Here is a 24,855-nt window from a genome sequence, read left to right as displayed (position 1 = left end):
CCAGAACAGCTTCAGTGCTCTTGGCACAGATTCTATGAGTCTCGGAGCTCTACTGGAGGGATGGAACACCATTCTTCACAAAGATATTACCTCATTTGGTGTTTTGGTGATGGTGGTGGAGAGCAGTCAACATGTCGGTCCATAATCTCACATAGGTGTTCAATTATGTTGAGATCTGGTGACTGCAAAGGCCATAGCATATGATTCACATCATTTTCATACTCCTCAAACCATTAAGTGAGCCCCTTGTGCCCTGTGGATGGGGGCACTCCCATCAGGATAGAAATGTTTCACCATAGGATAAAGGTGATCACTCAGAATAACTAATGATTTGCAGGGCCCTTCTAAGGCAGGGCTTCTCAATGTGTGGCTAGGGGGCTAATTGCAACCCTCCAAAGCCAACTTTCAACCACCCCTTTTCTGAAACTTTACTATATTTTTACACTTTCAGAACATTTTCTGTTACAAACTGCATATGTAATTTGGGGGAAAAATAATAAAACAAATTTCATAAATGTCCTCTAACTGAAATAAAAAGGTATGATTTGGGACATTTAGTTTTCATAGGTGGTTCATTTTCTACTGTGGCCCCCTATTCCATAGTAAGAAATGTGTACCAAGTACAAATAAAACATAAAATAGAATATATTTATTTGTACATAATGAAAAATTGTAGTTCAATTAAATTTGCACATTAACATTGGAAGCAGTAGCCCTGAATTAAAGCCATGCTGTTACACTAATTCTGATAGAATGTGCAAGGACATACAGGACTCACTATAATTGAACAGAATTTTAACAAAACTACACATAAAGAGTAATGATTGGATTTACTCAAGCATATTTTGAGTCATGAGTCTCGGTTATGGTGGCTGCATGGATATTATGAATCTAATTTCTTTGTGTGTATTTATTCTCATATCCTAATTCATTTAAATGAATACAATATATTATAACTAATACAATGCCTGCAGGTCTTAAACTTTAAAACTGGCTACTGTAGATTTGCAATAATTTAGCATTGCAATTTGTATAAATATTTTCTAAAAGAATAGCTTAATATTTGTCCTTGTGTAGTGAATTGAAATAGCTTACACATACCCCATATTCTTAAGACAGTATCTTGCAGTGTTTTCCTATGATAAATGTGTGTGTGGAAAAAGCAAGAAACACTTTTTACGCTGTAGGCTTGCATCTTCATTTCTATCCCAAATGGTTTTCAAGAGCTTCCAGTCTCCTCGTCATTACCTCCAGTATTTTGGAATTAAGGAAATCAAAGGATATATTTCAGCCACCATTAAAATAAAATGTATGTAAACAGCAAAATACGTTAATGTAACTGACAGGGAAATAGCTGTGATCTTCTCTTCAGTGGTGGCAAATCTGTAGGTTAGAATGGCCATTTGTAATGATGTATCTTTATTATTGTGGCCTTTGTAAATTCACTGTGATTCAGCTTTACGTTAATGTTAAAAAAAACATACCATTGTACATTTGTCCTTTGGCTTCAATATTACCTGTTCAACTGAATGTTTTAATTTAAATGTCTCTTTGTATCATTAAACTTCCTGTTTAAGTGATAATTAAGTATCTGCTCTCGAGTCATTCATTTGATGAAATCTAATCCCACACTCCTGGATACATGTATGAGCCAACCTGCCTAAATTTACCTCGTAACCACACGAACAACCATAAAGGATATGCCTTTGTGTAATCTTCATTATTTGTTCATTGGCCTGGTTCTGGAAATCTATTAAATTGTCACACTTGCACTTGTCCTCTCTGGAAGGCTTTTCTAAAAACAAACAAAAAATAAATATTTTTTTTGGTATATAATTGCATGTTAACATCAAGCGTTTAAAGTGCTATTTTGTTTATTGTATTTGTTAAAAGAAGTTTTAAAGATTCCATTATTTTAATATTTGTACTATTGGGCATTATTGCAAATACCATTAAAAGATAATGAAATTAATCTAATTAATCTACACAAAAAAAATATTATTATTTTTCTTTGAACAAGCTGTATCTCTTGAATTGTTTCTTTAGGAATACAATGTAAACTGTATATATAATTAAAACAATTAAAATGTTCTCTGAAATATATATGTAGTCCCTCAAGTATATTCCAAAAACCCTGATGTTTTAATCTTCCAGCAGGGGGCAGAGAAGGAAAGGTTTTACTTATAACCTTAGTTCAGGGTCTCCACAAATGTCCCTAAATAGCTACAGGGGTTTCTGGTTTTCATTCCAGCCAAAGTCAAATGAACTAATATTGGTATATTTAATATTGCTATTAATATGCTATTCTTTTTACTAGTGAGTTCTGGAGAAAAAACATGAAAAAGTACTTCAGAATACAGAATAATTTTCTTTTCCAACAGTACTTGTAATATTAGTCTTCTTTCCCTGCTAGATAGCACTTCACAGTTTTTATTATGCTTCTCGCGTTCTTGATTGTTTTCCTCCTTACTCCCTTTCCCGTAGCCCTTGTCTGTGACCCTACATCTTGACAGCACTTAGCTTTCACTGTCCAGGATGTAGGAAGTCACTTACTATACTTGTGTAAATTAGAATTTGTAAAATGTATTTTGAATTGCTGTTTTAGCCAAATTGAATTTGTAATGATTGATGCCTTGTACTTCTCTGTATTTTGCACTTTGTTTGCACTTATGTTGTAAGTCGCCCTGGATAAGGGCGTCTGCCAAGAAATAATAAAATAATAATAATAATAATAATAATAATAATAATAATAATAATAATAATACAGCTAAACTGACAGTGTTTTATCTTTGGGCAATATTTTTCAACTAAGCATTTGCTTAGTTAAAAAAAACAGGTGGCACTTACACAATGTTTTTTTGTTCCACAGGTTGTGTGAGCCAGTTGTTAGGGAAATCCAACCCATTTAGTAACCACTTTTAGCCAAAAATTAGTGTTGCTTTAAGTATGGCTGATGAAAGATTTTCTGATTGTCAAGCAGGCTGAAAAAGAATAGTCTATTTTGTGGCCATTATTCAATAATGCGTTTGTATTTGTAATGTATTTGTTATTATTGTTAATTTTATATAAACAATAATGCTGAATGTCCTAGCAGTCAGGTTAACGTTTCACTTATGGGAGAAAGCCATACAATGTGCAAAGTGATCATTATTACAAAACTTGAAGTCCTCTATTTTGGATCTCCCCAAGGGCCACACCACACAAGAAAAACATTATTTTCTGCTACAGCATGAGGCATCATTGCATTTTAGTCACATATATATACTGATGTTCTTCACTCATCTAGTTGCTTAGATTTTTATGACCTTTTTGCATTGGTACCTTCACAAATCTGTGACATCAGCTTATTTGCAATTTCACCCATATTGGTAAAGTCTTCAGCATAATATAAGTGTTTGTCGTCAGGTTCTGATGCAATTTCTCGTAGCTCATCTTCTATGGCTTTGCCAACTCCAACAGCGTACATAGCAATGCCTGGGGAAATAAAGCAGGGCTGGTTTCTGCAGGATATATATGCACACATTGTTGAAAAGAAGATTGTCAAATGATTCACAAATGATTTCACATGTGGTGAAAGGCAAACACACAAAATTAATATGTGAATTATTTTACTGTGTACTTCAATACACACTTTTAAAATAATCAGATACATAAAACATATAAAGCCTATTTAGACTTAAATGGTTCAAACACTTTTAATACAACGTAGAGCTTGAAGTACTTTAACCCAAGATGGGTGTCAAGAAGACTACTGATATTCATCAAATTATATAAGAGGTACACTTTTAAGAAAATCCTATTGTATGGTGTGTTGCAAATTCAGGATACACTGATATTACCAGCCTCCTGAGCTTTAGTCGCCCATTCCAAGACGTCATCTTGAGATCGGCCATCTGTGAATACTATGCTAACTTTGGGCACCTTTGCAGATGGTGGCCTTGCCCCTTCTGTTGTGGTGAAGCTGTTTTCAAACATGTGGCGGAGTGCACTGCCTGTCATGGAGCCTCGGCCCATGTACTGCATCTGTGCCACAGCCTTCTTCACCTCCTCACTGGAACTGTGCTGAGCCAGGGTGAACTCTGTCCGCACCTTGGTGGAGTACTGCAGCAGTCCTACATGGGTTGCCATGTGGGAGATCTCCAGGGATTCCACAATCCCATTCACAAACTTCTTCACTAGCTCAAAGTTAGAGGGGCCCAGGCTTTTAGAACCATCGATCACAAATACAAGGTCAATTACTCCATCAGCACACTCTGCAGAAGACACAAGAAGGTTACAACAGGCACATCTTTTCCAGAAGAAAATAAAAAATGCATTTAAAAAACACCAGATTGTCAGCTAATTGAGTAATTAAGTATTCTACTTGAATTTATTATTATTGATTTCTTAGTAGACTTACACTTTCACAAGAAACCTTTTCAAAACATTGCAAAGTGCACTAAATACAATCAGTACAAAATACAAAGCACACATCCTAGTACAAATGAGCTAATAAGTGTAAACATAACAGATTACTATCCCTGGTATGTGCTGTGTGGTAGGCATTGGAACACAAGTAGTTACAGTAAAATGATAAAAGTGATAAAAATACATATGTTATCAGGAGTATGAAGGAGCATAGTTTAATAAGAAAGTGCACAAGAGCAAAAGTGCTGAGCTGTCCAGGAGATAAGCCTGCAGATGCCAGAAGGTGGTCAGGGACTTAACATTTCATTAAATATTTGTTTCAATATATATAAAGGAGTTACAGTTTTCCAAGAGCTGGGAGACACTGTGCATACACTGTGTATACTGCAACAATAGCCCGGGTGCTTCACAAAAGTGGCCTTTATGGGAGAGTGGCAAAACTCACATAAAATCTCGGCTAGAGTTTGCCAGAAGGCATGTGGGAGACTCTGAGACCAAGTGGAGGAAGATTCTATGGACCAAAATAAAACTTTTTGGTCTCAACGCTAAGCACTATGTTTGGTGCAAGCCTAACACCACACATCATCCTAAGAACACCATCCCTACTGTGAAGCATGGTGTTGGCAGCATCATGCTATGGGGATGCTTCTCTGCATCAGGGCCTGGAAACATTGTAAAGATAGAGGGCAAAATGGATGCAGCAAAGTACAGAGAAGTCCTGGAAGAAAACTTGCTGAAGTCTGCAAGAGACCTGGGACTTGGGAGAAGAGTCATCTTCCAGCAGGACAATGACCCCAAACACACAACCAAAGCCACACTGGAGTGGCTTAAAAACAGAAAGGTAAATATCCTGGAGTGGCCCAGTCAAAGCCTGTACATCAATCCAATTGAGAATATGTGGAAAGAGTTGAAAATTGCTGTTCACCAAAGGTCCCCATCCAACTTGATGGAGCTTGAACAATGTTGCAAAGAAGAATGGGCAAAAATTGCTGTGTCCAGATGTGAAACTTATTTATATAGACTCATGGCTGTAATTGCTGCCAAAGGTGCCTCTATCAAATATTGACTGAAGGGGGTGATTACTTATGCATTCAATTATTTTCTGTTTTGTATTTGTAAGTAATTTAGAACAATTTGCAGATTATGTTTTTCACTTTGACATTATGGACATTTTCTGTGTTGATCTGTGGCAAAAACTCCATTTTGATTTCATGTTGTAACACAACGATATGTGGAAAAGTCCAAGAGGGGTGAATATTGTTGAGAACCACTGATGTCTATATATATATATATATATATATATATATCTTTAAAACATGTTATGGAAAATTATTGATTCAGTTTCTGCATTCTAACAGCAATGAAGAAACTGAAAAATGACAAAATAATAAATCATCAACCAACACGTACAGTATCCTGTGTTCTACGTCTAGATGCCAGTAAAACTGAACCAAGCCATGAAAGTTTCAGTCATCTCTTTAAGTTTCAAACATTTCCTTCTCTATAGCACATAAGCATTGCACAAGGGGGATAAGGTGTTGTTAACAGGAAGGCTTATCTCTTATGTAATGGGATTCTTCTGTTCTGGAACCTAGTTTTATAAAAAAAAAAAAAAAAAAAAAGTTAAATGATAATTTAAAACTGTAAACCAAAGAATATAATATATATTCAAAACAAAAAAAAAAAAAAAAAAAAAAAATATATATATATATATATATATATATATATATATATATATATATATAATGCTGGTTTTGTATTATTATTATTTTAAATAAATTTCTTATTCTAAAGCTTTGAAACAAAAGCCTTATATAACTATTCTAGGGTGTCTGGGTTCTTTGACAGCTATTTGGAACACAATGCAAATTGTTAATAAATTATTCAGACAGTACAGGACTGTAGCAGCCTGAGACGACACAGCTCTGTGAACAGATCCTCTGTGTCAGCAGAATGGGGAGGGCAGGCAGTGCCACTGAGAGCTGACCCAAGTCCTGTTTCAGTAATGAACAAGGGAATCAGGCCTGTGCAATCTTTTGTTCTGTCTCTGCTTCTTAAACTACCTCTTTATCCACCAGTGCTAGATTGCATAGGGTGTTTAATGTTAAAGGCATTCAGCTTGAAGCAACTTTTGTAATGACTTTTTCTTTTAAACAATTGCATTTGAACATTAAAATATTTCACATTATTCTTGAGCACCACTCAAAGAATGAACCACACAAAACCGCAGTAACAGGTGAATTAGAACAAAAACCAAAACCAAAATAGTATTAACCCCACAATGTTTTATATAATTATATAGATCCATCATCATGAAATTAAGATATTATAATGGAAATAATAAAAAATAAACCCTTTCCACCCTGGCCCCTAAGTGATAGAATGACTTTCCCACTGAAGTCAGGACCACACAGTCACTGACAACTTTCGGGCTATTACTTATACACATCTGTTCAGACTATACCTGTAATAAACCAGCCTTATCTCCTGGGCTGATCAGCAACCTATTTTGCACTTTATGCTTCCTTATGCTCCTGCATAGTTATGTATTGTTAGCACTTTTATTGTGTTACCGCAACTTCTGCAACTTCCCCTCCCTTTAGCACAAACATAGGACTTAGAACTATTATTTTTCCACTTTTGAACTCATTGTACCCATGTGTGCTTTTTGTATTTTATACTGATTGTATTTCTGCACTTTTGTAATGCTTTAATGTTTCTTGTAATGTTTCTTTTGTAAACCGTAAATCTATAAGGGTACCTGCTAATAAACAAACAAATAAACAAACAAACTAACTAATAAATACATACATAAATAAAGGAAAACTCATAACACATCTATCAAGTTTCTATTTTGTTTTGTTTTTAATAAAACTTAACTTATTTATATAGACTACATTTTCAGTTAAACATCAGTCACATGCACATTTGATGGATAATTATATTCTTTCAAAATATTTATTTACATTTGAAATATTATTTGATTTAATAATAGAAGCATCAATATAAGTATTGGTAGTATTTCCAAAAAGTATTTTAGAAAGCTCTGACTTTCTATTGAAACATCCTGCTCAAAGAAGAAATATATGGCATTTACTTTTCATTCTATGAAATATGTTTCAGAATAGAGGACCAAAGCATATATGATATAGCATATATTCACCCCTTAGAAAGACCTCAGTGGCTAATGCTATAGCACTACTGCAGCTGCCTTGGGTGGTGTGCTGTATGCTTAGGATGAAAAACTTTGTTATTAGGCCAAAAGAGCTATCGCTGGACCAAACAATCATGTAGATGCCAGAGCTTGATCTGTAAGGGACCAGAATGTTTTTCTTGATGCACACGACTCTCTTTCTTCGTTAAAAACCTGGAACCAACAGTATTCATTCAACACTTGTCAAACATTTTTGACTTTTTTACTTTTAAAATCATCTTAATTCATGAACACGTTTTCCATACTTGTCAAGACTCTTGGTCCCACAAATACATCAGTTTCCAGAAGCCATGGACAACCATGGCAAAGGAAAAACATATAGTGTAAAACCATGTTAAACTAGCTAATTATCATGTGCATATATTGTGGTAAATTGGCCTTCAGCTGTACAGTTGTATCACCATTGTTTGTAATTACTTTTAGTGTAAATAAATAATAAATACATTTACAAAAACTAAGAAATTAATAAATAAGTAATTGACAAAGACCATTTAACAATTAAATAGCAAATCGAGAATACATGCTTGCCTATAATACAAGGTTATTTTTTCACTGTTGATCCACGCAAAATTTTCTGATGCAATTTAAATGAAACAACGTTTGCTATTAAACTACTCACAAAGTTTAGGACCCAGCATGAAATATTCTCTTTATATTTATTTCCAAATAATTATATATATTTTTTCTACTGTGACCAAGCATATACAATTTGTCATTCATTAAAGTCAAATGTCCTTGGGATTCTTAAAAGTCTTATTTTATATGTATAAAGCCTGGTAGTAGATAAAACAGACAGTGACTTACTTCTACAGGTTTTCCCATCATCATTAAGCATATATCCCTCAAAGCACTGGCATACGTAAGACTTGTCTGTGTTCACACAAAAATGCTCACAACCATTGGCATTCACAGCACAGTAATCCATTCCTGCAAGAGCATCATATCAGCCCAGGGAAAAAACAAAAGCAGTTACCCCTATTAGTGGGAGTTAGGCCAAGGGAGAAGCATTAAGCAATCTGTATTTAGAACAAACACATGTACCAGCAGATTGCATCAGCATCACTCTATGCAACAATTAAGGCATCTTTAAAGAAATGCATACATTAAAACAATTCCTATCAGTTTTTATGAAGTCTTAAACTTGCATATGGCAATTGTTGATCCCCTAGTGCTTAAAACCCAGATTTGAATATTGCTAATTTACCACAAATATTTTTTTTAAGGACTGGTTAAAATGCTAGTGTCTAAGGTTTGTAGTTTTTAAGTGTATTTCTGCAGATTATGTTTATCATTGAAGGTTTCTGAAGCACAATATAGCTGCAGGTTGCAAAGACTGAAAGTTAATTAAATGTTTAAATGTAAAGTAGAGTGTTATTTGCTTGATATTCAGATTTTTTTTTATGATTGTCTGGTATTATACAGCTTCTGTTTTCCAGACTGTTCCTCCAGTTATTGATCATGAGGAAGAATCAAGTTATATTCTCAAATTTCAGTTCAGATACAGTAGCTTCTGTTGGAAATATCAATAAGCTGCTGAAACTTCTAATGTTTTTCTTGTACACAAAAGGCCATGCATTGTTATTTGTCATATTCTAAACACTACATGACACATTTGGTTTTAAACTTAATACAAATTGGTTTAAAATGTGAATGACCCAAATACAAGTGTTCAGATAAGCCCTTTTGCGGGAAACCTAGAACACCTACATATTCCAGACAATCAAGCATAGACTGATCCCCTCTGATCAGACAGCTTTAATTTAAATCTGTGTAAGTATGATAGCGTTTCCTCATAATTGTAGACCTGAGCCTTTACATAGAATGTTTGGGTGATTTCTTTCTACATTGAGGTAGAAATGACAAACAGGTTTTAAAATCTTCTCTCCTTAGATTCTTTGCAATTGACTAACGATGCAAAATGTAATGGCCCAGGATATTCTTTCGCAAGTGCACTTAAAAATGTTTCACATTAAGAATCATATAAAATAATTACATCTGAGGCACTTACTGTTGCAGGATTTTAAATCATCATTCAATATATATCCCTCATAGCACTGGCAGATAAAGGACTCGTCAGTGTTCAGGCACAAGTGCTCACAGCCATGGCCATTCACAGCACAGTGATCAACTCCTGGGATGAATCGAGTTAATAAGCAGAGACAAGACAGTTATTATTGTCATCAAGACTGAACAGAGACACTATTTATCGACAGTCATACATTCAGAACTCAGAGCAGACTCTGAAGTAGGATTCAGGTTATGACTATTGCTTCCTGTTGGTGGCTTTTCCATAAAAAAAATGACAGAAAGCGATTTAATCTATTTAATCTATTGCTATTTAAAACCATCAAAACTGAGTTTACTGAGCAGTATATTCATTGGTAATTTGAAGAGGATTTTAGAATATGTATGTCAGAATTAAGTAGAGATCTTTCTAATATAGTAAAATATATAACATAACCAGATTAAATAAGAATACTTGCATACCCTGAAATTAAATCTGTATAAATGCCTGTATAATTTAGAATGCTTTAAAGCAACATTTCTCTTCTAGTACAATTCTGGCTCTGCGGTAAACACCTCTTAATCCCATATGCATAGAGGAATAAGTAAAGCTTGCTGCAATGAAACGTGACTTCTATTTGCATTGTTAAAAGCCATCTGTGATTTAAATTACATAAAATATATATTTTGGTGCCAAAATAAAAGCTTGTAAATATTGCTATATAAACAAATACAAATTGTTGTGTTGTTGTGTGTGTACTTTGGTATTTTTCAAGTTTAGAAATTCTATACATTCTATAATTTAGTGTTAAGAAAAATAGCCCTGTTCTTTGAAAGTTCTGAATATTGTACAACCTTATTCTCATGGTACTAGAATGTTGTCCATTTTTCTCTAATCTTTTTCTGTATGGGGTTTGATTGTATTATATTACTTTCAATAAGGGATGATTCTGCAGTTCATCAATATTCAGCTTTAGCTCCCTTGGCTTGTATATAGAAAAAGCTACAATTGTATTTATTTGGATATAGGGGCGGGACTTCACAGAGGGGAATTTCATCAAGCTAGCTCAAAAAAATGTAGAGATTCAGCCCTCTGTAGAGAGCTATTTATATTTATTTAATTACTGCATAAAAAATCCAATTGTTCAACTTCACTGCTGATTTCAAGGGCCTGTCTCACCTGAATGCACATTGAGCCTGAAGCATTTACGTAATATTTTTAAATAAATACGTATGTGGTCTTAATGCACTTGTGTTCACAACCATGGCTATCCTCGCAGAATTGTCAGTCTCTTTAGAAACTGACACTGGTTGGCAGACACCCTCATGTCACATCATGCGTATTAAAAGATTTACAGGCTTAAGCTCTATAAGTAGTGCATTTAAAGCTGCCTGTTTTTAAGAACATTAAAGTGAAGCAACCAAAATGCAATCATGGCCCAAATATGTGCTAGTAAAAATAAATACAAGCTGGATTCAAAGTTTTAAAAGAAAATAATATAAATTACTGAATTGAAAAAATGCAAAGATTTGATTTTGAACAAGCAGAGGCCAAAAGTTGATTTAGATGGTACACATGATGATAAGATGCTTTCTGTGATTTAAACAGGTTTTTTTATGAGAAGTCAAGACTTAAAAATGGTCTGTATATGAACAATCTCAATGATGTGAAATCTGCTAATATACTCTGAAACTGTGGATGATGATTAAATTGAATAGCTATTAGAAGAAAATGAATCCCAAGCAGGATGCTGTGGGGAAGTAACCACAGCTAACCCATACATCATTCCCTCCTCCACAGTGTCCACCCCAACCATCACCAGGGAGCCCTGAGCAGAATAAATAGCTCAGCCCAGGGACATAATTATCTACTAAGAAATCTCAGCAAATGTATTCCCAAAAGTGTCAAATTAACATTATGTCAACTCATCTAAAAAGGCAAAACAACTCCACAGTTTTTTCATAAAAACTGTATTAAAATTAGTCATGTCCAGTGTGAAATGTGAAAATGCTGATACTAAAAGGCCCTAGTTATAAACATTAAATCAAAACTTCACTCCAATTTCAAATTACAAATCCTGACAGTGGATTTTTCTTTGCCAGAGGAATCCTGCTTCTACCCATGAAATAGGTAGCATTGTGTTTCACAATAGGAACATTTTATTTCAATCATTTGTCTTTTTTATTCTAGTTTCAGTTTTGCATTACAACATTTACATACTGATATTTTGATAGTTACTGGTAGTTATACAATTAATAACTTTGTATATATTTGTATTTTACAATACTGAGTTTACACCTACATTTAGTGTGCTCTACATATGTTCACACGTGTACAACTATGTTGCAGTGTGGCTTCAGGAAGATAAAGGCTTCTGATGCATACAGTGTTTAAGCACAAGAGCTCACATGGCTGGTCATTCACCTCACAGTGATCCACAGCAGTAATGAGACTTGTATATATGATTAGCTTTGGTTTCTGTTGAGCATTCAGGCAGACATTGTCAGTCTGTTAACATAAACAAAGACATGTGTCTGGCAAAACAAAACAAAACATAAACTTACTTTTACATGTTTTGCCATCTGGGTTAAGTGTGTAGCCTGCATAGCATCTACACACAAAGGACTCTTCAGAGTTAACACACTCGTGATCACAGCCATGGTTTCCCAAAGTGCAATGGTCAATCTCTGCAGTGAGCAAAAATTAGTCAGCCGAGGGACTGGTCACAGAATCTGATCTCAGTCCCCTAAAGGAAGGCACTGCTCATTCAGTTAAAAATGCCTGATTAACAACATTAGTTGAATTGATTTGACACCAACTTCACCAGATCTTGTAAAATACATTTTTGAATTCAAAGCATGTACAATGTACATGTTAATATTTATATACTGAAAAACACAAGTATAGAGTATATAACAACCAATAAATAGCATTCCAGATTTAAAGAAAAGCCTAAATATAATTTAGTTCAAATGTGGCAGTAAGGTCTGCAAAGGTGACTTCATAATTAAAACTCATAAAAAATTGAATTATTTTCTATACAAGTAAGCCAAGGGGTAAAAAGTCAAAACAAATGCCCTAGGCAAGATACAGCCATAGTAAATATGAGATACCTGAATAAGATAAAAAAGGAGCACAAAAGGTTTCAAAATTAAAACATATGATAAAGAAGATTTATTTGGATTAGTTGGGTGTTTGGATGTGAATTTAATATCACAAAATGGCTTTCATTTCATTCAGATAATGAATGAATGCACTTATCTATATTAGTCTGAGTCTCTTGCTTGAACTGTCAGAAAAATAAATATAACTGGGACATAATCCTGCCATGTTCTCTGTGCTTTACTACAGCACATTCTAAAAGAGGTCAAGTTGCCTTTTACAATCAATACAATATTTTATGTTGTACAATAAATTATTTTTTGTTTTACTACTCTCTTCCATATGGAGCCAAGTAAAAAGAGATTTAACACACTTTTCAATGTAGAAATATGGGATATTTTTACCACTTTATGTCTTCTAGGTGACAGCACAGTCAGAGTCACATGCATCCACTATGGCTGAGGCAAAGTATTAGCACTGTGTGCCTTACCATTAATAACACAGTTGAGACATAATTCGAAAAGTAGAGCTCACAACATTGCTGGAACATTTGTTGTTGTTATTGTTTATTGTTTTGTTTTTTAGCAAGAGCATTACTACCAGCATGCAATTAAATCAATCAGAAAGGCTTTGTCTGCTTGCTCAGTTATGATGCAGGCATCTATACACCAAATTATAAGTATGGATGATAAAATGGGAAATTGCAAGGCTTCCTGTGCATACTGAACAGGTCATTATTGCCCATCCAGCTACAAGGCCAAGGCACCCTGTTGTTACAATATTTTACAGCGCTGACTTGAAAGCCTTATTCACTTAAACCATTTATTGGTTGAGGAAATTTTCAGCTACTTAAAATGGGAAAATATTAACATTTGGTCATAGACATCTGTGTATTGTCTAATGTAAAATGAAACATTATATTATAGGCATGTTCCCGACAACATCAGTAAGGCCGTGTGTCCACCAAACTGTTTTTTCCTGAGGCCAGCATATTTTTTCAATTGTTTGCAATGGGAGCACCGCATATTTAAAAAGCCAAAAGCAGGACGAAACGCTGAGCATCTATTCCACGCTGAGCGCTTGGCGTTTTTTTCTGGTCGCAGAGAGTTGAAAAATGTTCAACTCTGGGTAAAATGCAGCGCTCGTCACTGTCACTTTTTACCCAGCCGTTCAATCACAGTGGAGGAGCGCTCCAAGCTCTCAATAGCTCCCAGCTGAGCGTTTTCAGAAGAGCGCCTGGCATTTTCAGCTGCAAAAAACACTTTGGTGGACACACGGCCACTCCAGAAAGTGTATCTTGGTTGGGCTTCTACCCACTTCTTCATATGGAAATAGGCCAGCAGCAAAATAAATGGCAGCGCTTTGAATTGTCTGATGAAGTGCAGGTTAAGAAAATACCAGCTATTGGTAAATTAGTGTACCATATATATTACATTGATAAATATATATATATACCTGGAATTCAATGTTTAATATATTTAGTGAATGAGGCCCAAAATGTTGAAACACTGGTCACATGGGTAGAGAATAAAGTATGTTTCTTTTAGCATTCTTCAGCCTCTGTGGTTGAGTGTTTTAAGCCCCTTTTGTCCCATGATTGTAGTAATTACCTCTGCAGGTTTTCCTATCAGGGTTTAGCAGATAGCTCTTGCTGCAGCGGCAGATGTAGGAGTCTTCAATGTTAACACATTCATGGTCACAGCCATGGAGGCCCATTGCACAGATGTCTTCTCCTGTGATTAGGGAGAAAGTAGTAACGCCAATGCCAGGTAAAGCTTTGTGAGATTGCCACAAGGTGTGCGAGCAGGGAAAAGTGCCTATTCAAATTATCTTCAACTATTCCAACCACAAACACACACACTTTTTTTACGGGTGATCAGTGTGTGCTACGTGACCTTCCAGGTGCACCTGTGATCTCAGTCTTGGAAAAGGTGTAATGTTTTATATTCACAATAAGTTTAATCTTTAAAGTCCATCCTAACTCAAAGTGACTAGTGACTAGTTAGTGATATGGTCACCCTAGTTAGCACATGGCCATACTCACTCCTGCAGGTCTTCCCATCAGTGTTGAGGATGAACCCTCTCTGGCATCTGCAGATGTAGGATGTCCCAGTGCTCAGACAGTCATGCTCACAGCCGTGGTTCCCCAGATCACAATAGTCCATTCCTATAATGCCAGAACAAATTGACTTGGGAGTGGTTGAGTCACTGCACTGTTTTCTTGATGTCTTGAATTGCATTCTGTTATAAGATTCATATTATGAGTCATGGTAAATATAAGTAAAACTTTCCAGTTATGTAGAATTCTTTCTTGAATTGAAAGATTAAACCTCTCCATTTCCATACAAAGAAATTCTGCCAAGCAGTTTTTGTATATTTACAAAGATACAGTGGAATTTTGTCGCGTGGTATACCATTCTTATGAGGGAATGAATGACATACTAAAAATCCCATACTAAATAAATATATACTCTTAATATATGGTAGAAATGTGTGATCCTTATATTATTTGTATACCAAAAATGGCCTTTATTTTTAATATAAGGGAATATATTTGCAATATGTTTTAGTCTGTAATCCATATTCTTGTTTTATAGGTTAAAACATATATGTTGAGGATAATGTCTACAATATAATTTCAACCTATAAAATAAATATACAGATACATTCCATATATATTTAATATAAATGCATCCATCCATCCATCTTCGAAACCGCTTATCCAGGTGAGGGTCCTGGGGAAGCCGGAGCCAATCCCGGCAGGCATAGGGCGCAAGGCAGGAATACACCCAGGACGGGACGCCAGTCCATCGCTGGGCAACACACACAGACAGACATATACACACACACAGAGCAATTTAGAGTAACCAATCAACCTAAACCGCATGTCTTTGGACAGTGGGAGGAAACCGGAGTGCCCAGAGAAAACCCACGCGGAAACGGGGAGAACATGCAAACTCACACAGACAGGCCCCCGAGCCTAAAATCATGGAATCCTATTTTCTTTCAAGTCATAAACACAGCATTACGACAAAGGCAGCAGGCCAGGGCCATGCAGTGAAGGAGGACTTGTGATGATGTAGATCTGAGACCACTGGGAACTACAGCAGGATATCAAACTCCTCTCAACACCATCCAGCAGTGAAATGGGACTCTAGTGACGAAAGGCTAGTGAATGAATATGATGTGCAACACTGCCCGAGGTTTCACAACTTGGCAAATGATACACTAGTGACTTTGAAATAACACATTTTTATATAACATTACCATTCAAAGTAGTGTCTAGAAAGTAACTTGGAAAATGATTGTCAGTAGCATATTATGAGATACACTGTAGATTAAATTACAACTTAAATCTAATTATCTTTTATATAGCATCTATCATTAAACTATATATATAGAATATATATGTGTGTATATACATGTATATTATATGTATATATGCATGTAGATATATGTTTGTATGTTCAAACATATAAGACACTATAACAAAACAATTGCAATGTATTTAAAAGCATATTAAAATGCCATGTGATTAATAAATGTGTCAATTAATTAACCCAAAGATCTGAAGGAGGAACTTAATGTCTTATGCTAGAACTTTAAATAGCTTAAGAACTTATGATTTATGTTGATATAACAAACAGTCATTATAAATACATAATTAATACATAATTGCATAAATAGGAAAAAATATATAATTCTCAAAACTGGATCCACTAGCCCCAAAGTTTTACGTAGTTAAAACTGTAATGTGAAAACCATACTAGCATACAGCACACTCAACTTCAGCCCTAAAACTGCACTGTACTAAAAGTGGAAAGAGTCCTGTAACAGGATCACAGCAGCATAGCTCAGCTCTTTCAGACACAGCATTTGGCATTGGAAGGTAACTCCATCCCCAGTGCATTAATTGCTTCTCCGCTATTAGAGTCAACCCTAGGAGACATCCTTACTATGCATTATTACATATTAATCTTATTTCTCTCCTTACTGATAAAGATTGTTAAACATAAAAACAATTAAAACAAACTAACTCCGTTTTCCATATATCATATCCCTCGCTAGGTTACAAATCGATTCTCTGTTTTGTTTATGACAAGCAGGGAACATAGTGGAATTAAAGATTGATAAGCAACAGACATTGCCATTTCTCGAATAAAGGTGGTGAGTTACAAGAAACAAGGAGAGGCTTTCCATCACAGAGAAAACAAGGGGTGTTATTTTTCCTGCGTACATTTACAGGACTGCTTCCTGTGGAACGAGATTCACTTTCAAAGGCATTCTGCTGTCCTGGATCCCAGGGGAGTGGGCATGGCCAACTTGCACCATCACTAATTCAAATGGCTTAACCAAGAACACCCCAATAAGACAAAAGGCATCTTGTTTCCTCCTTGACCCCTGCACACAAGCAAACCGCTCTCTCCATTAAACATAAAAGCACAGTGAATCGCTGGCAGCTGAATGCTTTTAATACAGGGTTGTCACAGGACTCCTGGACTGCAATAAACTTAAGAGTCTAGAAAGAATATTCATGGTCACCATCAATTACTATAAGGTAGGGGAAATTAACACAAATTCTGCAGTCTATAAATCATTAAATAGTTATTTAAAGGTACATGCTATGTATTTGTCTACATGAAGAGCCTTTCCAGATTATTTTGAGCAGCATAAAATATCTTCACACATTTGTAAGCTTTCTGTAGAAGCATCTAAACCTGCATGATAACAGACAAATGCATCTGCTGTTACTGCATTTGGGCATGTTCCACTTCCTGCTCTGTGTTTTATGCATATTATTTTTATGTGACGATTGCTGATTTTTATATGACATGTACAGTGTGTGTATTTAAAGATATTACAAATCCCCGGTAATTCATAATGTTTATTAACGTTTAGGTATAAAAAAAGCAAATAATTGAATGGCACAAACTATTGTTTAACACTGAATATATATATATATATATATATATATATATATATATATATATATATATATATATATTTGTTCTTATGGTAAAATTCAGTTAATGAGACTCCTGTTCAGTTATGTGCCGTGTAAACCTGCAGAAAATGCATTTTTTATATGACATTCATAAACATTCTAACAACATGCCTGAGATGTTTGAAGTGATTTTCACAGGGTGCAATTGAGATGACTGTGCTCATAAACACCACAGAGTTTTAAATACAGCTGTGCTTTTGTAGTTTAATAGGAAGAATTTCACAACATGGATACCGTACAAAAGAACAAATGTCCTAGGCCTCTTTTTATATTTACTCCTAGATTGAGACACCTAGATGGTCACAAGATGTGGCCTAGACAATACAAAAACACAAACACAATGCCTCTGTAAAATATGCAGAAATACTCATAGGTTAGGTTTTGGCTCCTTGATCAAGAATCTAGTAGTTTGTACAGCAACATAAAATAGATGGTCATAATCAGAAAAGTAAAACATCAGAAAATGTTGGCCTACAAGATATTGTATTTATCCACTACAGCAAGAAAGCTTTTACCTGTGTTTAATTACTGGTGGCATTAGAAAATGTCTGCTTCAACAAGCCATACAATATTCCACAGGTATACTTAGGAACACTAACTAGTTGAATTGTTAGAATAACAAATTGCTCCAAACTATATATACTAACAGTGTGGGTCATCACAGAATCTGTAAGCTATAATTTAAACTTAGTACTTTGCTTACTATATTTATATACACCGATCAGCCATAACATTATGACCACTGACAGGTGAAGTGAATAACACTGATAATCTCGTTATCATGGCACCTGTCAGTGGGTGGGATATATTAGGCAGCAAGTGAACATTTTGTCCTCAAAGTTGATGTGTTAGAAGCAGGAAAAATGGGCAAGCGTAAGGATCTGAGCGACTTTGACAAAGGCCAAATTGTGACGACTGGGTCAGAGCATCCCCAAAACTGCAGCTCTTGTGGGGTGTCTGCAGTGATCAGTATCTATCAAAAGTGGTTCCAAGGAAGGAAAAGCGGTGAACTGGCGACAGGGTCATGGGCGGCTAAGGCTCACTGATGCACGTGGGGAGCGAAGGCTGGCCCATGTGGTCAAATCCAACAGACGAGCTTCTGTAGCTCAAATTTCTGAAAAGTTCATGCTGGTTCTGATAGAAAGGTGTCAGAACACAGAGTGCATCGCAGTTTGTTGCGTATGGGGCTGCGTGGCCGCAGACCAGTCAGGGTGCCCATGCTGACCCCTGTCCACTGCTGAAAGCGCCTACAATGGGCACATGAGCATCAGAACTGGACCACGGAGCAATGGAAGAAGGTGGCCTGGTCTGATGAATCATGAGTTCAAGGTGTTGACTCCAAATTCCCCAGATCTCAATCCAATCGAGCATCTGTGGGATGTGCTGGACAAACAAGTCTGATTCATGGAGGCCCAACCTCACAACTTACAGGACTTAAAGGTCTGCTGCTAATGTCTTGGTGCCAGATACCACAGCACACCTTCAGAGGTCTAGTGGAGTCCACGCCACAACGGGTCAGGACTGTTTTTGTGGCAAAAGGGGGACCTACACAATATTAGGCAGGTGGTCATAATGTTATGGCTGATCAGTGTATATAGTCTCCATTATGTTATATTATTTAAAAACATGTTAATTAAACATCTATTGATAAATAAAATTAGTGACTATGGATATCTGTGAAAATGTTTTTCTGGGATCTTTTGGTTTTGGAAGTTTAATCTCAGTCAAGACAAAACAAAATCCTACTTACTGCTGCAGGTCTTTTTGTCCTCATTCAGTTGGTAGCCTGCACGGCAGCGGCACTCATGGGAGCCAGGGACATTGACACAGTAGTGCTCACAGCCATGGTCCTCCACAGCACACAGGTCCTGGGCTAAACAATTATAAATGAGCTACATTTTATTATGACTGCCCTACATTAATCAGGTCATGGATGAAATAGTTTAGTCACAATAGTCACTATTGTTTTGTGCTATACTTGGAATAGTAAAACTTGAAGAGCTGGTACAACAGATGTCAGATCAGATTTTTACAAGAGAGTGTCTGAAGCAGGCCTTGCCCCATAATTTCCAATTTAAAATTGACATAAAAACAGACATCAAATAAAGTAAAGCACAATAAACAAATGCTGTACTTGCTTCTGTAAAATTGCAAAGAACTAGTACCAGAAATACTCTTTAGAAACCCTTTTGTAGGTTCGCATATTAGACATATTATTGCATTGCGTAAGTGTGAATGTTTGGTGAAGATGGAAATAACCATCAAGACTTTCAATAAACCATTACTGTATTTATGTTTCAATTTTTCAATCAACGATGTAGTGCAGCAGGTGGCTACTAAAATTTTACTTTGCTCATATTCATAATTGTATTGAATAATGTAGCTGAGCTGCAGTGCTGTGTCATGTGTTGTAAATAGTAGGTACCAATTCTAGCCTGTTATCTTTCTATTTACTAGTATCATGTGTCCTAGTAAATAATTGTATCCATTGGAATAGGTTTGTTAATAAGAGTGTATGATTTTTATGTTCAGTTTTGAATAGTCAGTTGAAAGTAAGCATGATATGTACATTCTTTTTGCATTAACTTGATGTTATGTTAATATGTATATTGCATTCTCTGTAGGGCCTGCTAACTATTCGTACTGTAAGTACTGTAACTCAGCTAAGACACTACGTTGTTGCTAATACGATAATAGTTAAAAGAAAATGTTTTGTTTTGGATAAAGGTGTAGTAATGCAACCTGTGGGATGATTGATAATATTGCGATTTCATAGGATTTCTTTATTTCCATTGTTTAATGTTATATTGTCATTATAGGGAAGTAAAATACTATAGAATACAAGTTAATTTATCTTGCAACTATCAGCTAACTATATAGATACATGGACACTTAAGTTTCAATATGGATTGAAGTGCAACAGTCAGATGAAATAGGGAGATTATATTTTTAATTATAAATGCCAACATTTCTCCTTACTTCTACAGTAACCCGTTGCATATCCACCATGTGACCCAGGTAAAGACAGATACACCAAAAGGCGGATAAATAAATTCTGATATAAATACCGTTAAATACACATGTAGAAACTACAAAATGCACACCGTTTGTGTGATTTGAACTGTAATTATTGTAGTAGAATCTTACTACAGTATTAACTCGTTTTTTAGCAAAATACAGTACAATTAACACTGAACGTGTCAGATAAAATAAAAACAATTTAAACAAATTTAAAACCTATACCTCAAAAGTATAATACATAAGTAATGCTGTGTTGTAGACACAGTATTACTGTACAGAATGTACATTCATGTGTTGGAGAAAAAAGTATTGAATGCAGTATTGCAGCAGCAAAGGCAGTTTATCTTTTGCTGGTATGATTGACTTGCATCTCTGTGATTAACCGCTACACACAGACTCAGTGTTGGCATATCTGTCCATAAATACCCTCCAATTTCATCATAAAAATACCCCTGGATGAAGTGCCGGTTGGGCTGGATGAAGTGAGGTCTGGGGGGGTGGGGGTGGGGGTGGGGGGGTGCTGGATGAAGTGAGGTCCGGGGGGGAAGAAATCGATTGTGACAAACCCCTAAATTCCCCCAAGTTCAAAATAATATCCCCCAACATTTCCCCCATACAAATGTTGCCCCCAAATTTAGGGGAAAATCCCCCGATCTGGCAACAGTTTACAGACTCCGTAATAAAATAAATCAAATCAAACTTTTATTCAACAGGTACGTATTCACAGCTATCCACAGGATTTTCATAGTAATAATAAGAAAGTTATTAACAGGTTGATTTTCTAAATTAACTAAGGTGTTTCGACATGGTCAGAAAACCGTGAGGCTCTATAGCTAAACTAATAACTGAATTAAGTTATTTTCACAACATCTATAGAGAGTCGTAGAATGAACATAAATCTCGCTTTCTATAAGAGATACTGCAATTACTTTAAATTCGTAATAGATCAATATAAAATATGTCTTCTAAATAATAAACTATATGGCTCCTACATGCGGGTGTGTCTATTATTATTATTATTTTTCCAATGGTAAGCACAACTCGCTTACACTTCCCTGTTGTCATTATCCCTTCACACTTTATGCACAACTCACAGTTGTTAAAGAACCACCTAGAACATTCTATTAGCCCAAAACAATGCTATTTATGTAAATACTAATTTATGGAACTATATATTTTAGTTTTTCTAAAAACTAGCAAAGTACACATGGGAACATGTATAAGTGGAACCTATTTTTTCAGTAATTTCTATAAGTGATTTATCTAAACCTCTGATGCATCAGCATGATGGATTGAATTGCTGCTCTCAGTAAAGAAACAGCTTTTGAATTAAAGGGAGAAAAACGGACACAAATTCAACTAGAACAAACCAGGCGTCAAATACCTATTTATTCCTTTGTCCTATTTTCCCTTAGTGGACTGTGCAGGTTTGCTAAGCTTAAGTCTGATGGAATCCCATAATGTAATGATACTGTACAGTCCATATGCTATGTACTTCATATTAAATAGCTTTTTGATTGTATGCTTGAATGTAATTTGTACCATTATTTCCCAAAAGACATATAATGAGGTAAAAGCAGTAGCCATAGTAGACAGAGAAGAGAGGCTCATCTGGGGCTCACCAGGAAATGATGTAAAGTAGAAGGAATTTGACTGTATCCACAAGGCAAACAATACGGAATCTTACCTCCACATAGTTTGGACTGGAACACAGAGGTCAGGGTCTCGATCTGGCTGAAATTCGCCACTAGAAATACATAGTTATCATGGGGATCGCTCCCAATGGCACGCAGTGTGCTCATATCAACTCTGCCCACGCCGATGGCAAACATCTGAATGCCAGATTCCCTAGCCTTGGCAGACACTTCTGTCACCATGTCCTGGGGACGGCCGTCAGTGACAATCATGGCAATGCGTGGAATGTGCATGTCCAATGGCCGCGCCCCCTCAGCCTTGGAAAAGGCCACGTTCATGGTGTACTGGATGGCCAGGCCTGTCATGGTGCCACTGGCCAGGTGGATCATGTTCCGCACAGCATTCTCTACATCGGCCTTCTTCTTGAAGGTGTTTAGGGAGAACTCGTTCTGTACAATACTGCCATACTGGATAAGGCCCACCCTGGTGGCATCAGGCCCCACATCCAGGAACCTCAGAATGTTGATGATGAAGGTCTTGACTTTCTCATAGTCATCAGGACGCACGCTGCGGGAGCTGTCAATGATGAATACAAAATCCAGAGGCTTCCCTTTACATGGACTTTCTAAGAATGGAAACAATATAAAACCAAGATTAGACCATTGGGGTTCTATGGACAAGCATTTTGGCAATGGTTGTAAATACCATTTACATTTGTTTAAGCAACTGCTGGCATTGGTCACGTGTTCTGTCATAAACCCATTTATGGTGTTATAAGCAGGCCCAAGGTGCATTTTATTATGCATTGATAGTATGAATGGAAAAAATACAATACAATACAATTTCAGTCCTTAGGTGTTCGTTCTCATTATATTTGATGTAATAAAACAAAATGTATACTAAAGCTATGACTTTTCCTGTTAGTGTAATGACAAATTGGTCACTTGAGGTATTACAGTATCATTACTTTACAATGGCAGGTAAACAAGTGCCAAACAAGAGACCGAATTACTAAAAGGACTTTATTTATTTTATTTTGTTTTATTTATTTATTTATTGCATGATACACAGGTAAAACATAAAACATTTGCAATTCAATACATCTAGCAATATTAATGGATAACAAAAGAAGCAGATAACATTTCAAAACATATGAGGGAATGTGGGGACGACGACAATGTACTACATTTCAATTGGGGGGGTTGTTTGTATAATTTTGCGTACATTTGTTATTTTGTTTATCTTGTTGTTCATGTGTGTTATGTGTGTAGTGTGTTTTGCTGTGTTCTTTTATATTATCATACTTGGGTATGTGGCATTAATCTAGGGTTAAATTCAGATATACAATTGCAGGTGTCCAGGTTTTATAGAAATTTTAGACCTAAGATTTCTGGAGCGCAGACATTTTTTCTGGTGAGATGTATTCTGTCATTAGATTTAGACAGTTTGTAGGATTTTTTTTCTCGTTTTCCAGTTCAGGAGGATTGATTTCTAAGCGATAGAGCGACAAGAAGGAGATTGGTATTATGTGATTGAATGTTGATGACTGAGAGGTCACCCGGTAAACATAATGTTGGACAGAATGGGATGCTACAATTCAAAATAAATGACATCATTGTTATTCTTTCCAGAGTTGTTGTACTAGGGGGCATTGCCATAAGGCATGGAGATAAGTATGCTTTGGTATATTATATTAATAAAATATAATATTGGTGAACTGGCTACTAAAATAAATTAGACATGAAAAATACTTTCAGTAAAATAAAATATCTTAAGATATCTCCAGATAATTAGTGACACAACTTAAATATATATATATATATATATATATATATATATATATATATATATGGTGTCATTGTGTAAAATAAAATTATAAAAATGTATATACATATATAAATACACAGAAAATATAAAAATATTACGTGTATGTGTGTACAGTAATAAATCAAATTCTAATGTATAGCAGAGAGTAGAATGGGAATACTTGTTTTACCCTAAGGAGAAACATTTGCAAAGAAGTATACATTTGCTTTACCATTCTTGACATGAGAAACAAAATCAGCATCTCTGTCACTCAGGATCTCAGAGCTGTCCATGTATGTGTTTGTTCTACTTACCCAGCAGATTGGACTGCAGAACAGGGTCATCCCTTCCTCTGATCATAGGCTTATGAGAGCGTTGTTTCTCCTGGGAATCCCCCAACACAGTTTGCCAACAGAGGAGCAAAAACAGGCTAATTACAGATGTTTTCATTTCCATGAAAATGAAGACAGTCCAACTGAAAAAAACAATCAAAGAAGAAAACAATACTTCTTAAACAAGGCAATTTCACAGAAGAAAACCCTGCATGGGAAAGACGCAGTCTCAAAGCACAGCAAAAAAGCCAAGTGGAAAGAGCTAATGACCCAGCCTACTACTCTCAGACAAGAAATATAAGTAGTAGACACCTCCTTTCTTCCTCCA

General features: G+C 35.7%; 1 protein-coding gene across 1 annotated transcript; it reads right to left on the bottom strand.

Annotated features, from left to right (window-relative positions):
- Nucleotides 1-627: 627 nt before the first annotated feature.
- Nucleotides 628-24,768, bottom strand: LOC136713507 (matrilin-2). Its single transcript, XM_066690614.1, has 11 exons — nt 24,510-24,768; nt 22,442-23,014; nt 19,484-19,606; nt 14,773-14,895; nt 14,339-14,461; nt 12,191-12,313; nt 9,630-9,752; nt 8,426-8,548; nt 3,840-4,253; nt 3,322-3,474; nt 628-1,795 (listed from the first exon to the last, which is right to left on the bottom strand). The coding sequence occupies exons 1-11, from the start codon at nt 24,649-24,651 to the stop codon at nt 1,584-1,586; spliced, it is 2,232 nt and encodes a 743-aa protein (XP_066546711.1). The 5' UTR covers nt 24,652-24,768; the 3' UTR covers nt 628-1,583.
- Between the last annotated feature and the right edge of the window lie 87 nt (nt 24,769-24,855).

The sequence above is a fragment of the Amia ocellicauda genome, chromosome 18 (genome assembly GCF_036373705.1).
Source record: "Amia ocellicauda isolate fAmiCal2 chromosome 18, fAmiCal2.hap1, whole genome shotgun sequence".
NCBI lineage: Eukaryota > Metazoa > Chordata > Actinopteri > Amiiformes > Amiidae > Amia > Amia ocellicauda.
The sequence above is the reverse complement of the archived record's forward strand: the minus strand, read 5'-3'. Positions and strand labels throughout refer to the sequence as shown.

Excerpts from the sequence above, each read along its gene's own strand:
- LOC136713507 (XM_066690614.1), bottom strand. The coding sequence starts at position 24,651 with ATGGAAATGAAAACATCTGTAATTAGCCTGTTTTTGCTCCTCTGTTGG. Across the intron at positions 12,314-14,338 it reads TGATAGGAAAACCTGCAGAG|AGATTGACCATTGCACTTTG; the intron begins GTAATTACTACA and ends TGCTCACTGCAG. Across the intron at positions 3,475-3,839 it reads GACTAAAGCTCAGGAGGCTG|GCATTGCTATGTACGCTGTT; the intron begins GTAATATCAGTG and ends TTATTTCCCCAG.